Here is a 14350-nt window from a genome sequence, read left to right on the forward strand (position 1 = left end):
ATGCACAACAGCACTGCCGAAATTCCGCACGCGGCTGCGACGTGTAACGAGACTTGGCCCACCCAGCCTCCAAGCTCCAAGTTCTCCCTGGGTGTGTTGGTGCTGCTGGCTTTCCTCATGGTGCTGCTGTGTCTGGTGACCATCCTTGGAAACATGCTGGTGATCCTTGCTTTCATTATGGACAGAAACCTCAGGCATCGGAGTAACTATTTCTTTCTGAATCTTGCTGTTTCTGACTTTGCAGTGGGTAAGTCAGAGCTGTGGAGCCGTGTGCTAATTGTGTTGTAGGACTCTTAGGAGAAGCCCTGGTGTTTATTTTCTGTGTGTTTTCTTCTGAGAGAACTATTTTCCAGCTGTGTCTGGGGGAAGGATGGGGAATGGTGGAAGCTGCATGAAGTATTTTAATAGTCCAATCTGTCTCAAAATACATTATAATGAGAACTGCATTCCTTTTCATATAAATACTTTTAATGTTGCTTCAAAAAAAAAGGAGTGACTATTATATGTGAATGCTTCTTGAAGAGGTTGTTTGCTGCAGTTTATGATTTACCCTTGCCTCTCCAAATATAAGGTGTTCATCACACACTTCAGAACAGCTTATATTTGACAGCTATGTGTGATACCTCCAGGTAAATGAATTACTTCTCTACATAGTACTAATGGTTTATGAATGTATTACACTACAGCAAGACACTTTATCACCAGGACTTTTTACTGGCTTCAGCTTAACACAGGCTATTGATCCGGTGGGTTGTTTGATGCCAGTAACATCCTGCTGGCGTCTCTCATCTATATTCTTAATTGGTCCCCTCTTCCCATAGTGTCACAGCAGAACTCGAGGAGAGTTTATTGCTGGAGCTGCCATGGATCCAGTTCTGGCTGGTGATGCCAAGTGAGGTGATGGTGGAGTGAATGGCCTTTTGCAGCACTCCTCCATGACCGAAGCCAGGGAAACAGCCCATGCAGAAGAGACAGCCTGACAAAAACATAGTCCTGTGGCAGATGTGCCAGCATATATCTTAACTTGAGGCTGGCAATGAGGTACTTCTGCACACGAAGGCTTTCTCTTCAGGATGGTCACAGAGACTAGTATTCACTGAACAGTGAGAAAGGAAATCATGGCCACAGACCTACTGCACTTCTGAAAATACCATCCCCCCAAATGCTATTCTTTTGTCAATGCTGTGTAGTGAAGTGTATTAGTTTAGCCTTTAAGGTTTTACTTCATTTATACCATTTATAACATGTGTTTCCTTATTCTTGGACTTGCCCCATGGGGCAGAAAACCATGCATATGATGAAGCCTTTGCTTTCCTGCTAAGGCAGACAATTTGCTGGAGCTGCTATTTCATTGCTCAGATCTTCTGCAAAAGTCTGCTTCTCCTCATATCTCATGGTTTAGTCAAGAGAGTTAAATATCTACCTTCTGCATCTGCTCTTTGTGGCTGGTGCCTCATGCATTCTTAAATCAGCCAAGAGGAAATGATTGCTATCAGTAATTGGCCTATACAGACTTTAAATCTAAGATTTTGTCTCTGACATTGGTCAGGAAATACTTTATTTTCTGAAATTGCTGTGGGGTTGGTTTTTTTTTTTTTAAATCTATTAGCAGTCTAGAATATTTATAGGGATGTGACTCATGTCTTTTGTGTCCACTAATTAGTAAAAGTAAGAATAGCTTCAAATATCAATTCTTAAAACCTGGGTTTTGCATGGGTTTTGGGTATTTACATGTATAGCTAGAAGCAGACATTTCTTTTTGACATGGTGCCAAACATTGATCCCATTGAAGTTCATGAGAACAGTAGCTGTTATCAGCAACCATGAAAAATGAATATTTAGTACCAAAGTGATGCTGCTTGTATTTAAGGAATATGTTAAAATAAGCCATCAGTATTGAAAGTGCTGTGAGCATTTCCCTGTTGATAACAGTCTGTCAGCTCATTGCCCAGAGTTTTGTTGTCAGTGGACCACATCACCTTGGATATGTTTAGTAACTTCTAAGATCTTGATGGACATGTCAAGAAAGAAATACTCTGGAGAGTTTTAAATGGATCGTGAAGTGGCATATAATTTTCTATTTGTCTCTGTTAGATCAGCATTTTCAGGAATGTAAAATCAGCTATTGCACCACACTTTTGAAAGAATGTTAGTGTTAAAATGAAGTTGCTCGCTTAAAAATAAAACACAAACATGATTTTGTTAGTGAAGTACTTCAGTGGAAGGTCTTTTGGACAAAACACAAATTTAACAAACCAAAATAGTTCTAGAGTTATTCTCAGGTAGTGAAGAAGCATGAGATTTAAAAATGATAATTTAATACTTCTGCTGTGTCTGCTCTATTTCTGGTAGAACACCACACAGACTGCTCGATATATTGTCTTCAGCTTACAAATGCTAACCAGTCTTACAGGAATAACTTCTATTGGCAACATCTGAAGATGTGTTGGGGGGGAAATTCTAATACACATGAAAGAATAGATGAAATAAAATGATGAGGTTACCTATCAGAATGCGACCACAGTGCATATATGCTGCAGCACTAATTTTATATCTTTAGATGGTCTAAGTTGTTCTTCTCCAGTAAATCCTTATTTGCTGAATTGCTTTCAGCTTATTCTCAACAATCAGCATACATAAATCACACTAAGATCTAAGACATAGAAAGTCACCCTCAGATTTAGGAACTTATGTATATAAATTACACATTTGCCTTAATAGATTTGTTGATTTTTTTACCCAAATACCAAAACAGTGTGTCTCTCTGCTTCCAGGAGTTTGCCATCCCTATGAACTCCACGGTGTCTTTGTGGTTGCTTTCACAGGTGTGTTCTGCATGCCCCTCTACATCCCTTATAGCCTGACAGGAAAATGGCACTTGGGAAGAGGCATCTGCAAGCTTTGGCTGGTTATGGACTATCTCCTCTGCACAGCTTCAGTATTTAACATTGTTCTTATCAGCTATGACCGTTTCCTGTCAGTTACTAAAGCTGTAAGTAACCTGTTTAGAGGTTCTCTGATTTTTTTTTTCCTTGGATGGTTATATTTACCAACCTTTGCCATGTTGATGAGTATAAGCCCAAATTTCATGAAGATAATACCCCTCAAAAATATACTGGCATGTGGCGATTATTAGATATTTTGCAGCCAGATGGGGTGAATATTCTACATTGGCCATACTTCACTGCAGAGCCAGTCAACCAGGACTTTTCTCACAATTTCTGCTGCAAGCTGTGATCCTGTTACTGCCTGTGGAAAAGCAGCCTAGGGGGTAAAAAGGATAAGGCAGCAGACTGGTAAAAAAGGGGCAGGGAAAGAGGAAATTCAGAGTAAACTGGATTTGGGTTTGGACCTAAAATCAGGCATGATAGTAAAAGAGAGTGGAGAGCAGTAAAATAAAGGACACTGGGAAGGTGTCTAGACATGAGATGTGGTCAAAAATGATTCTAGACAATAGATTCTAGACATGAGATGTGGTAAAAAATGATTCTAGATAATAGATTCTAGACATGAGATGTGGTCAAAAATTATTCTAGATAAGACCAGGAGCAAGAGCAAACAGGCAGAAAGTGGAACAAAGGGCAGACTGCAATCATTGCCTGTAGATATGGAGCAATAAACTCCTCTTTGTGTATGGAGCAGAACCCCAAACTTCAGACACATTCTGTCTCTGCTTTCTGCAGAGAAACCAACACACCTCGTGTGAGCTTTATGTCCATGCTAGGGGTGGCGGCCAGCATTTGTCACCAGCCACACTGTTACCTCAAGTGGCAGGGAATGTCACAGAGAACTAAAGGTTCCAGCTCTTTTGTGTGTATGAGACTGTCAACAAAACTTCATGCAATAGAATTTCAGTCTTATTTGTGGTAATTAATTTAACTTCCTATAACTGCCTTCTTATTTTACTTTATTATTTTATTTAAGGAAAAAATCTTGGAAACCAAACACCAAAATTTTTAGTGGGTAAAAAACCTTACGCTGGAAAGCCAAAGACTCAGCATTTGCAAATTGCAAAATTCAGAGCACCTATACAAATGCAATTAAGACCTATGGGCATTTGTATGATATTTCTAGTAACATAAACTTTTGTTATCAATTGGATGTCTAAGCTTGCAGAATTACACATTTGTCCTGTGAAAGGGATGAAGCAGGATGTGAGCCACATTGTGTCTATATGTTCTGCAACATATATTGGAAATATGTACTGGCCCTGGAGTGGATGTAGAAGGATGAAAATGGGTGTTTTTTTTAGTTTAATCAGCTAAGGGCTGAGGTACAGGTGTGGTATCTATTCCTTCATCCTTATGAATTGTCTAGCAAGTAATTTTCTTATAGGTTACATCTATGTGACACCTTCTCTGTTAAGCACCATGATACATACAGTTATTTGTTTGTAAAATGCTGTAAAAAGCAGTGCAGTTTCCATGAGTGGGAATCATGCTCCCAACAGCTATAAAGTGCTAATTCCTCTGGCACTTCAGACCATAGGTGTCTCAAACAAGGCATACCAAATTACTAGGTACCGATGGATGATCGTGTTTCATCCCCTGGACCTGGACCCTGGTACAGCGACATTAACTTGTTGAGAGACAGCCCTATGCACTGTCAGCATCAATGAAATAAACATGCTTCAGCACAGCCACATCTCTGTATTACCAAACACCTCTTGAGTTCATCTCCAGCTGCTTCTCTTAGTCCCAAAATGGGTCTCTACAAGTTTGAACTTTTTATGGGTTTTTTCCCTCACAGGTATCTTACAGAGCCCAGCAGGGAATAACATCCAACCCTGCCATTGAGATGGTGGCCATCTGGCTATTTGCCTTCCTCCTGTACTGCCCAGCCATCCTGCTTTGGGAGCACGTGGCCAGACGCAGCGTGGTAGAGGTGGATCAGTGCTATGCTGAGTTCTTTGACAACTGGTACTTCCTCCTGTGTGCTTCCACCCTGGAGTTCTTTGTGCCGCTGCTCTTGGTGACCTGCTTCAACGTGCACATCTTCCACAACATCCAGAGGCGCCAGCGGCGTGGCAGCGTGCAGGACTGTGAGCCTCCAAGGAGCAGCAGCCTGTCCTGGAGGCTTTGTGGCTTGCTGAGGCCAGGGGCATCATCTCCTTCATCAGAAGCAGAGGACAGTGTTTCTTCTTCCACGAGACCAAAGAAAGAGTCTTTGGGAACTGACTGCTCATTTCCATCCAGAGACAATTCTGTAACCCCAGAAAATGACTTTTCTGTTTCCTTCTGTGCAAAGACCAGATCAAAACTGCAGCGGGACAAGAAAATAGCGAAGTCTCTTGCCATCATTGTCGGTGTGTTTGCCATTTGCTGGGCCCCATACTCTTTATTAATGATTATCCATGGGCCCTGCCAGGGAACTTGTGTCCATAACTTGCTGTATGAAGCAACGTTTTGGCTTTTGTGGATCAATTCTTCTTTGAACCCATTTCTTTACCCTCTCTGTCATGTTAAATTTCGAATGGCTTTTCTGAAAATACTATGTCGCAAAAAGTTTGCAACATTGAGATCAGGTTCTTTTTAGAAGGAAGAAGAAAAACAAGGTCCAAGAGGAGCTGGATGAGGGATGTAAGTAGCCACTGTTTGAAATTAGATTTAGTCTTTTCCAGGAGATTAAACTAGTTGGAAAATCTAAATAAGCCTTCTGTGAAATGTCCTCCTGCACATGCAAATGTGCATGACCAAAGATTGTGTACTTTTCCCAGCTATTTGAATTGGTCAGTTAAAGGCTATTGCCTCTGTCTGACTTTTCCTAGCAGTCTATCCACATTACCTTGATTCTGATTGCTGAAAATGTTGTCTTCAATTGCAGTACCTCTTATATTTGTGTTCACAGGTGATACTAGTTAAAAATAAAATAAAGTTGTATATTACCCATAGGGTCAATAGTATTCTAAAGTTGCTAATTTCTCTGTTCTATTTCTTTTGAACAATTTGCATTCAGAACCTGATTTTTGCCTATATGAACCATCCAATGAAGTTATGATTTTTGTTGCCAGGCACATAGCAGGATTACTACTTTCACTAAAGGTTTTTGGCCATCAGAAGCAAACTACTTTCAAAAACTTGGATGTATGTGTTCTCTGTAGAAGGGCATTGCTTGCTGATGCAGGAGTAGAGAATTCAGGTGTGTAAAGCATTTATGTGGATGTCCAACTATTCTGCAAGAAACCAGCCTTCTTCAGATGTGGTTTTTAGAGAACATAGAAAGGGAAGTATTTGTTCTTACTCCTTGGGGGTGTAAAATCCAATTCTGTTTCTGCTACAAGCCCTCAGCTGGAAGTTGTGATGAAAGGGTGTATTTCTTCCACACTGTGTAAGGCTGTGTTTGTTTTTCTGCATGAGACAGGAAAATGGCTGGCCTGGATGGCTGCCTGTAGTATGTGTGGTGAGAACTGAGAGAGCTTGGAGGTGATCTTCTTTCAATACACATTTTCCATACTGTTAAGGACTATTTACTTGCATGGGTCTGGAATTACCAGGGACTAACTTCCTTACTAAATAAACAGGTGTAACTTTAAAATGTAAATAATTTCTTTTCATCACGTGGTCAGTAAGTATAAGGCTAGGAAATAAATGGAAGAATGAAAACTAAAGAAATGTGACAGGTATTTGGTGTCCTTTTTATCTTCTATTTTGGTTTTTTTTTTTTTTTTTTTTTGTGTATATTCATATAGTATATTAGTATATTTTACTTAACAGTCTTCTGAATGTTATTCTACGCTGAACTACCATTTAATCACAGTTATATGTTTTGCTATACTATATGATAATTTATATTCTTCTACTTATACAAATTACACATGTATACAGCAATGTAAGAGGTATTGTCTCTCACATATGAGATGAGAACTCTAATATTCAATACAAACTACTTTGAAGAGTTGTTTTTTGCATTTGTTATAAGATTTTGACCAGTGAGCTGGGCTTGTAATTGCTGCTAGAAGTCAGCATTTGTGTATCTCCAAAGCATGTCAGAACACAAAACACAAGAGTTGCTACACCCACCTGTTTTCTTTAAGCACAGCATGTACCAGTCTTTCACCTGCAAAGATTTTGTCATTCTTTCAAAATGCACCTTGTAAAGTCAGTAGTTGAACACGTTCCTTCTGTGTCAGCTTTTAGAGCAAATCCTCCTTACAGTTTATAAGACATAATTTTTGACTGTGTCAGCAAAGCAGAGTTAAAGATTTCATTCTGGTTAGCTTATCAAAAAGATATTTTTGAAATTTAGCTATTTCCATAAGTAGATAAGGACACATAATCTTATATCTATGACGTATTATATTTTTTTCTGTTCTTCCTCTTCCTTGCTCACATCTTTTGCTTTCTTCTCATACCAGCCTGGTCTCTGCCACAGCTCTTTGGTACAGGCCACAAGAGCTGAGTGCTGGCATCAACAGAGATTTATTTATAAGCTGACTGAGGCCTTATGAATTCTGCAGCAGTGCCCTGTGCAAAGCCAAGGAAAGGCAAATTGAGGTTAGTTGATACAAGATATGGAGGACAGGTTTAGGTACTCTGATGGGCAGTGAATCACCTCATTCTGCCTCCATTTGGGCTGAGTTGACATGCTAGAAGTTGTCAGAATAAACACTAATGGGACTGTGCTTCTAGGTGCAAACTTGGTTTTAGAGGCATGGACAGACATTTCAGTAGTACCTCTGGCTTATTTTTTCAGCCTTTGCAACTGTACTGGGAAATAAGTTGTGAATCTAGTTGGTCTTATCTCCCTCACTTTTCCTGAGCTACTGTTAGTAGGATAGAGTAGTCAGAAAGAAGCTGGTGGGAAAGCAAAATGGACTTTGTTTAGGTGAGGGGCTAGATTAGTCTCTTTATTCTTCTGATGTGGATATTATTTACAGCAGAGAAAGGCACAGAATCATAGCATTGATGCTATGGTTTGGATTGGAAGGGACCTTTAAGATCATGTGTACCTGGGCAGGGACATCTTCCATTAGACTGGGATGCTCAAAGCCCTATCCAATCTGGCCTTGAACATTTCCAGAGATGGAGCATCCACAGCTTTTCCAGACAACCCGTGTCAGTGCCCCACCACCCTTGATTTTCTTCCTAGTATCTAATCTAAACTTGCCCTCTTTCAGTTTAAAACCATTGTCTCTTGTCCCATCACCACATGCCCTTTCCAGCTCTCTTGTAGCCTTGTTTAGGTACTGGAAGGCTGTTTCAAGGTCTCCCTGGAGCTGAACAGCCTTCTCCAGGCTGAACAACCCCAACTCACTCAGACTGTCCTCATAGAAAAGGTGCTCCAGTTCTTGATCATCTTTGTATCCCTCCTCTGGACCTGCTTCAACAGGTCAATACCCTTCTTATGCTGGGGACCCCAGAGCTGGATACTGAACTCCAGGTGGTGTCTCACAAAATCTCTGCACATTGTACCCCTTACCTTTCATCCAGGCTGTGGAAACACTTGGAATTGTCAGGGGAAGGGTTTAGACTATGAAGACTCTTGTGGACAGTGAGTCCTTGTGGGAACTGCACGAGTAAGCTGCATCACTGACCTAAGGAATGCTTTCATGGTGATGGCATGAGATTCTTCCTACGCCTGCTCCGAGCCCATGGTCTATGCAGGTCCTGCAAGCCATGGCTTGGGATCCATGCTCATGAAAGGCATCAGTAAGGCTGAAGGTTAGAGGGAAAATCTGATACCACTGTCAGATGCATAGACTGATAGAACCATAAAACAAACCAAAATTCAGATGTGCACGTAAGAGCAAAATCTAAAGTTGGATAAAATACAGTGCCATGCTTTTTAGAAGGAATTTGTCTGGACTTTGGAGAGGTGGCTTTTTAGTTTCATTACTGAACAACACCTTAGTCCTTCATGAAAAAGATCTTATTTGGGCTTTTAGAAAAAGAACTCATGCAGGACCTGTTGCTGAGAAAGCTAAGAACAATTAAGTCTTACTCTATTTGTGTGAGGGCCCTGTGGACACCCAATATGACTTAATTGCCATGACATGACCTCCCTTGGACCTCCACTCCTTGCATCAGCCTTGGGCCTAAGAACATCACTAAACTGGAGTGGTCCTCTCCTGAGATACATGAGTGCTTGTAGGCTGCTCTGAGCACTGTCTTCTGCATTTTTGAGGCCTTAACTGGACTGCTGAGATTAGCCTTGGACCCAGCTTGTCACCTCATGTTTTGTCATGTTCTGCCTCAGCCATACCTGGGGAACTGAAGCCATCCACAGCTGCAAAGTGTGATATCTATCACTCATCTCTCAGAAAGAAATCACACCATTGGGTCAAAACCCATCTGATCAAGGACTCCCCAGGAGGTTCTCAGTTCTGCCTGCAAAGGATCTCTTGCCTTCCTCCCCCCAAAAAATTCCAGATCCCACTCTTTACATTTTTTTTTACCAGTGCTACCCTAATACTTTATCATTATATCAATCTTCCCTTCACTTGTATAATTCAATGCTGCATTCTTTTTCCTTGCAGACTCACCACATTTCTTGCATTTCCTGTATTACCAGGTTTCCCATTTTGCAAGAGGTAGCTCATGTTCCTCCATACTGTTGTAGTGTTGATAGATCTGCACTGGCACATATTTCTCTGTGCCTTGCTTAACAATCCCCCAGTCATATTGGCACAGCTTTTTCACAAAACATAAAATACATTTTACGCCAAGAAACACACAAAAAAATTAATCCAGAGAAGAAAAATCCATTTTTTTTCCCTTTGGTCTTGTTTTCAACTTACATACATTTATTTTAAACACAATGTTTTAGCAGCAGTGTTAATGAAGTGCATTAGAAACAGCTTTCCTAGTGTAAATAGGGTAAACTGGCATAAAGTGGAGTGGCTGGATTTTTGTGTGGTGAAAGTGGGACAGCATCATGTAATGAGAGAAAATGAAGGTGAAATTCAATTTTTTACTGTGCAAACAGGGAAGTGGAAAAAGCAGACTATTTTGTATATCACTGGTGATCACTAGGTATTGTCCTCTCAAGACTTTCCCCCTTTCTCCCTTTTTTTTTTCAGGATCTGGCTACTATACTCCAAGCTGAATCAAACTTTCTTGCCTTCAAAAGTTGGCACAGTGCTCTGATCTTCACTTGTGTGTATATTTGCTCATTTACTTTCTCTCCTTGCTAAACAACTCTGTCCAAGATTTTTATCTTAAATATGCCCAGGTAGGCTTAAATATGCCTGGAAGGCAGGGACTGTGGGTACATCTGCTGGCTTTCCTTACAATAGCTTCTCACAGAAGCCTCAGTTTGGCATCCTTTTCCTGTTGCTGTTTCAACCAGCATATTCCTGCAGATGTCACTGGTGCTACACGGTTTTTTTAAACCTTGCAAATCCGTGGATTTTTCAAAAGGTGCCATTTATGTGCACAATCCTACATGATATGACACCAGCACCTTTCTGCTAAAACTGCCACCAGATCTGCTGTATTACATCTAATATTTACTCTGCTGCAGGAAAGATTAGGGAAAGGGCTTATTACCTTGGCAAAGAAAGGAAGACTTTAGTCACACAGATAATCATAAGTCAGCACAGAACTTCTTTCTAAGTTGCTCTGCATAGAAATCATCCTGTGCTCAGAATTTGAATCAGGGCCTTATGTCACCCATGGAAAAGGAGGGAGAGTAACAGCGAGCTGAGAGCAGGCCCTCAGCATTGGCTTGTCAGGAAAAAAAAGTCCTCTCTGTTCTGATAGATGAAGTTTTTTTTTTCTTGTCAGTCTATTTAAGCTATTCTACTTGTGGGCTGATACTAAAGAAGTCCATCTCTTGTACCCTTCTTGCTGCCCTTTGTCAGCAGCTTACTTTTGGGTTATCTTCAACTACCAATGAAGCTGCAGCTTTGAGTACTTGATTATGTTTCTCAGTCATTTCCTATGGATCAGAGCTTTAGCTTTGCTAAAGTTATTGGGGATTTACTAAGATAGCCAAGTTGTGCCAAACAAGAATGGAATAGGCCTTTTCCTGATCTCTACAGTGGACAGCTTCAAGGGGATCATCTCAGCAGAATTTTTGAGGATGGAGAACTTCCCCGGTAAGACAGATCTTGGTTCTAATGCTTTCCCTGGCATTCTAAAGATCTGAGCAACTTGAAACTCTGTCTTGAACCATTTGTACATGGGAAACTGTTTGTAACTGTTGAAATGTGTGGATTTCTCTGCTGGGGCATTTACATTCAGCTAGTTGTGCTGCTTTTGACAAATGATTGCAAGCAGAGTCAATCCTCAAGTATATACAAGGACAGTATGTCAGTGCAAATGCCTTCTTTACAGGACATGAGCCAAATTAGTTTCTGGAATAAAGCCAAGGAAGTTAATGGGTATAGCCTCTGAAGTTTAAGGGTTTATATGATTTGTATTCTATTTCTGTAATAATTTCTGGTGTATACACATCAATCAATATTCACCTTGTTCTACTAATGCCATCTCAGGTTAACTCACCACCTGATTTTTGTGGTATCATACTGACACACTGTTTCTCTCTGTGCTTTGTTGCTGGGCTGTTCACACTATTTAATGCCACAGTATAATTTTTTCATTATTATACATCAGGTATAATGACAGCAAATTGCACTGGCCTCTGACTCATCCCCTCTTACAGCCTTGCATCTGGTGTTGTATCCCTCCTCTTTACCATGCTGGAGGTACTGGAATTAGAATGCTTTAAGCTTGTAAGTTTTCTTCATGATAAGGAATCTCAGTATTATTTTAAAAAATATTTTTCCCATCTAGCATTCAGATTTATGTCTTCCTTGCTACTTGAATCTGGGTGTATAATAGACTGAAGAAAGAAGGGCTTATGCCAAAACTGAAGCAAAGTGGTGATTTCATATCTTTCTGAGATTCTTCCCATGTCCAGAGCTTAGGCCCTGGCCCTTGTGCAAGTTATTTCTTGTGAAGTCAGAGATTTGTTGCTTCTTGGTAACGTGGGATGGCATATCTGCACAGGTAGGAAATTTGAACCAAATGGGGGATGTGAGGAGGAGTAGTTGCCTACTAAAACAGCAAACAGACAAAATATACCTCTGGTTTTGGTAAAGACATTGATCCATATTTGAGTGTCTCATCTCACACAGTTTCTTAGATGTTATAAAGTATCTGAGTGAATCAATTACCATAAAGAGACATAGCGGATTTCTTTGGATGTATTTTTAATGAGAAAGGGAACCAGCAAGAGACAGGTGCAATTCAGTACTATGCTATATCCAGTTCTGGGCTGGAAAAGCTCTGAAAATGTAAATATTTTTTTTCTTTTCCCCTCCAAATTTGCTAGATCCTTTAAAAAGGGATGTTAGTAACATGGTTGTAGTTTACTAGATTGCCCATTTAAAAAAATGGGCTTTTTCCCCCTCATTTTTGACATGTCAGCTTTGCAGAGAGGGAAAACTGTGAACTGAATTTTTGTGCTGCTGGTAATGTTACAGATTTCTGGCCAGCTCGTGGAGAGGGTATTCACTCACAGTGGAGCAACTTGAGGTCTCTCTGTAGTGATTAGTACTCCTGGAGTGTGTTTGTTTATTTCTTGGACTTGAAGACTTTGCATCCTTCCCTTCCTTCCCCTGATCCTCCCAAAGCAAAAATAACCATTCTACGAGTTCTTGTGGGTGCTTCCTGGCAGACCTTGCTGTTAAGATCTTTTTATCTTGGATTGTCTTTTTTTCTTGCTTCAGGCCATTAGCCTTTGCCTTGTCCCCTTTGACTGCCCTGCATAATTCCTGCCTCTCCATGGCTCTTCCCAGTTCAGATTTATTAATTGAAAGAGAAGCTGCCTCTGTGGCACCTGAAGGGCTTCTGGCTGAGCCTGAGGTGGGGCAGCAGCCTGCAAAGAGAAGTGGCTGCCTGGTGGCTCTTGCTATCAGCTGTGCTTTGCTGACAGTCAGGGCACTTAGCCTCCAATTTATCTTTTCTTAGAGGCAAAAAGCTCCACAGCTCCACAGCTGTGAGGTGAATTTGAAAGCCGTGCCCTGCCCCAGAGAGAGGAGGGCAGAGGTATGAGGTGGGCAACAGAGAACCAAAGGAAGCACCTTTCCAGAGCTGGGTACCCTGAGCACAGGCACCTGGATGAGCCAGCCTGCAGGGTCTCCAATTCTAAATTATCTTTGCATATAATGACAAACATCGAGGGCAGGTTTATCTAACTTACAGTCTTCCATGGGCTTGTATGTTCCAAACTGGGCAATGTCTTCTTTTTTTTTGTCTCTAAATGTCAGGCTTTGGGAAAAAAAAAAAATCACCCGAAAACTTTTGCTTAATTCCTACTCCAGTTTATAGTCAAAAGGTATTTAGTCCTCTTTAATACTTCAAATCAAGCTATGGATCTTGTCACAGGAGGTTTCCAGACTATAATTTGTTATTTACTGATCGTGGGTGAATGTGGTAGAGGTGCTTGCTGGAAGGGTGAAGTAGAGGTGAGGGCCAGCATGGAAGACCTTTGTCTGAGCATACACTTTGGCTGGGTCCTTAGGCTGCCCCATCACCCCTACAGTTTTGGGGTATATGAAGGTGCTGTAGCCCATTTTCTCTGCTGAGCCATTAATTCCCTCTCCAGTAACATGAGCTGCTGGTCTTTTAAAGCCTCTTTTCTTTCCTTTTTTTGTTACTCTCATTTTTAACTGCTCTGGATGTGTCCTTAGGGCTGGGAAAAGCAAAGATATCTTTCCATCTGTGCGGGAACAGAAAGAAAAATCAAGGCTACCCTTTATTTACAGCAAAAGATGTGATAGAAGGAAGTGAAAGACTATTTAACACTGAGTAGGGAAAGTTTAATTTCTCTGGGAATGAGGGAAGAGAAAAGGAGGCTGAGGGGAGACCTTATTGCTACCTGAAAGGAGGCAGTGGCAATGTGGATGTTGGCCTCTTCTTCCAGGCAATGAAGGATAGAATGAGGGGAAACCAGGGGAGATTCAGGTTGGATATTAGGAAAAAATTCTTCACTGAAAGAGAGATTAAGCATGGTAAGAGACTCACCAGGGAACTGGTGGAGTCACCATCCCTAGAAGTGTTCAAAAAAAAGGGCAGATGCGGCACTTTATGTGTGCTTTAGAGGACATGGTAGTTTTTGGTCAAAGGTTGGACTTAATGATCTCGGAGGTCTGTTCCAACCTACTGATTCTCTAAGATCTGAAAAATAAATCAAAATACTAGCTGTAAACCCATTTATGTTTTGCAATATTTGTGATTATTGTGCAACGTGCGACTAAAATCCCACTGAAGGACAACAAAATGATGGAGTGCAGTTATCCATACAAACTTCAAATATTGTGGGATGCATTCCTCAGTCACACAGAAAAAACTGGTAGGGTATTGTTTGATTATTCTTTTTTATAGTGGCCCCCTACCTCATAAAT

General features: G+C 40.9%; 1 protein-coding gene across 2 annotated transcripts in view; it reads left to right on the plus strand.

Annotated features, from left to right (window-relative positions):
- The window catches only part of LOC128818442 (histamine H3 receptor-like), a 54759-nt gene continuing 40409 nt past the window's right edge, over positions 1-14350 (plus strand). Inside the window, exons 1-3 of one of the 2 annotated variants that reach the window (XM_053997818.1) lie at positions 1-247; positions 2826-2992; positions 4750-5579. In XM_053997818.1, coding sequence (XP_053853793.1) covers positions 1-247; positions 2826-2992; positions 4750-5535 — 1200 coding nt within the window. In that variant the 3' untranslated portion in view covers positions 5536-5579. Of the gene's footprint in view, positions 248-2825; positions 2993-4749; positions 5847-14350 lie in introns of those variants that run through there. The other variant, XM_053997810.1, reaches the window with a different exon arrangement.

This window comes from Vidua macroura, chromosome 1 (assembly GCF_024509145.1).
Source record: "Vidua macroura isolate BioBank_ID:100142 chromosome 1, ASM2450914v1, whole genome shotgun sequence".
In the NCBI taxonomy this organism is placed as follows: Eukaryota; Metazoa; Chordata; class Aves; order Passeriformes; family Viduidae; genus Vidua; species Vidua macroura.